At 45.4% G+C, this 1880-nt stretch overlaps 1 protein-coding gene across 1 annotated transcript in view; it reads right to left on the reverse strand.

Moving 5' to 3' along the window:
- Positions 1-448: 448 nt before the first annotated feature.
- The window catches only part of Serping1 (serpin family G member 1), a 10162-nt gene continuing 8730 nt past the window's right edge, over positions 449-1880 (reverse strand). Inside the window, exon 8 of the mRNA XM_021194119.2 lies at positions 449-927. Coding sequence (XP_021049778.1) covers positions 674-927 — 254 coding nt within the window. The 3' untranslated portion in view covers positions 449-673. The remainder of the gene's footprint in view (positions 928-1880) is intronic.

Genomic DNA, 1880 nt, shown 5'->3' on the forward strand with positions numbered 1-1880 from the left:
GTGCTTAAGTCTAGCTCAGTGGCACACAGCTTTTAGCTGCTACCTGCAGATGAAAATGTAGAACTCTCATCTCTTCCAGCACCATGTCTGCCTGCATGCTGCCATGTTTCCTGTGGTGATGATAATGGAATAATCTCTGAAACTGTAAGTCAGCGCCAGTGAAATGTTTCCCTTTATAAGAGTTTCTGTGATCATGGTGTCTCGTCACAGCAATAAAACCCAAACTAAGACGACCTTCAAAGACCGGTCATTCCCCAACCAGCCCGCTCACGAGGGAAGATGCATTTATATGCCCAGGGAAACTCGGCTAGTCAGATCAGCAAGACCACTGGCCAAACCCAAGACATGGATGAAATAATAAACATCAGGGGCTTTAAGTCACTACGTACAGAGCAGGAAGCAGGGTAATTCCTTTTTTCTGATATTGAGGGATCTAGTACACAAAGGCTAGTGAGAGAAGAAAATGTCTGCAAGTTTTATTTGTAGAGTTTGATAGGCTTGAACCGTAAAAGCTGCAAAAAAGTGGTCGATACCCCGGGGGTTGGTGGCTGGAGACAGTTCCAACGGCCACTTCCTAAGGCTGGAAGTGGCTCGGGCACGCAGCAGCAAGGAAATAACCGGAGAAGCTGAAGCTTGGGTGGTAGTGTTTACTCAAGCCTGTCCCCTGCCTGTCTCAACCCATGGGGTCATATACACGACCCATGAAGACTGGGAACTTGTGTTGCTGGTCCCAGAGCAGGAAGAGGAAAGGTTGGTTCACCTCAAAGACGAGCAAGTTTCGGGCCAAGGAGATGGCGGAGGCTGCAGCTGCTTCCACGCCGGTCTCTGTCAGTTCCAGCACCGTCTCGTGTTTCATGGCAGACACCTGAAGATCTGGGTCCTCGGTCAGCCCGCACAGGTTGAGATCGTAAGAGAAGTCAAAGAATTCTAGGGCAAAAACAAGAGAAAAACAAAATCAGACATCAGCAGGAAAACTCCTGGTGGGTGGAGATTCTGCTCTTAATTTCTTGAGTTAGTCTCAAATTCCCATAGTCTCTTTTCTCTGTAGATTCTACATCACGCCTTCTGGTCTTGTCAGTGGGAAACCCTGCCAAGAGGCCCAACCGCCACTCTCAAGAGATGAGAGGCCTCACTCTCTGCCAACTCTTGCCTGAAAAAAAATGACATCATTGCTTTTAAAAAGGACTTTAGAAAATAGAGACGGGTAATATGCTATAAAATGAGATCACAGGAGGGTGTAATGCTGTGAAGTCATAAGTCATAAATACATACTGGTCTCTGCCCTAAATTCCCCAGCATTTCCTTAGCAGCAGAGGTGCCATTTTAAATATTTAAAGTACTAAAACATTTTGTTTTAATATTTATTTTTGATTTTGTTTTGTTTTCAAGACAGGGTTTCTCCATGTAGCCTTGGCTGTCCTAGAATTACTATGTAGACCAGGCTGGCCTTGAACCCACAGAGATCTGCCTGAGACTGCCTCCCAAGTGTTGGGATTAAAGGTATGTGCCACCACCAACTGGGTCAATATCTGTTTTTTGATCCCTGTTCCTAAAGCCCTTGTAATTCTCACAAGTAGGAGTACTAGGCACATCTTTTAGTCTATTATTTGGTTTTGTATCCCGATTCTACCAAGTCAGATTATATATTAGGTGGTCAAGTGTCAAAACAGGAAATGAGAGTCCAATCTAGCTGGGGATGAAATTAAAACTTAGAAAATGGTGCTTCTATGCTGGGTGTGGAGGTGCACGCCTTTAATCCCAGCACTCAGGAGGCAGAGGCATGCTGATTTCTGAGTTCGAGACCAGCCTGGTCTACAAGGTGAGTTTCAGGACAGCCAGGGCTACACAGAAAAACCCTGTCTCAAAAAACCAAAAAAAAA

The sequence above is a fragment of the Mus pahari genome, chromosome 3 (genome assembly GCF_900095145.1).
Source record: "Mus pahari chromosome 3, PAHARI_EIJ_v1.1, whole genome shotgun sequence".
In the NCBI taxonomy this organism is placed as follows: domain Eukaryota; kingdom Metazoa; phylum Chordata; class Mammalia; order Rodentia; family Muridae; genus Mus; species Mus pahari.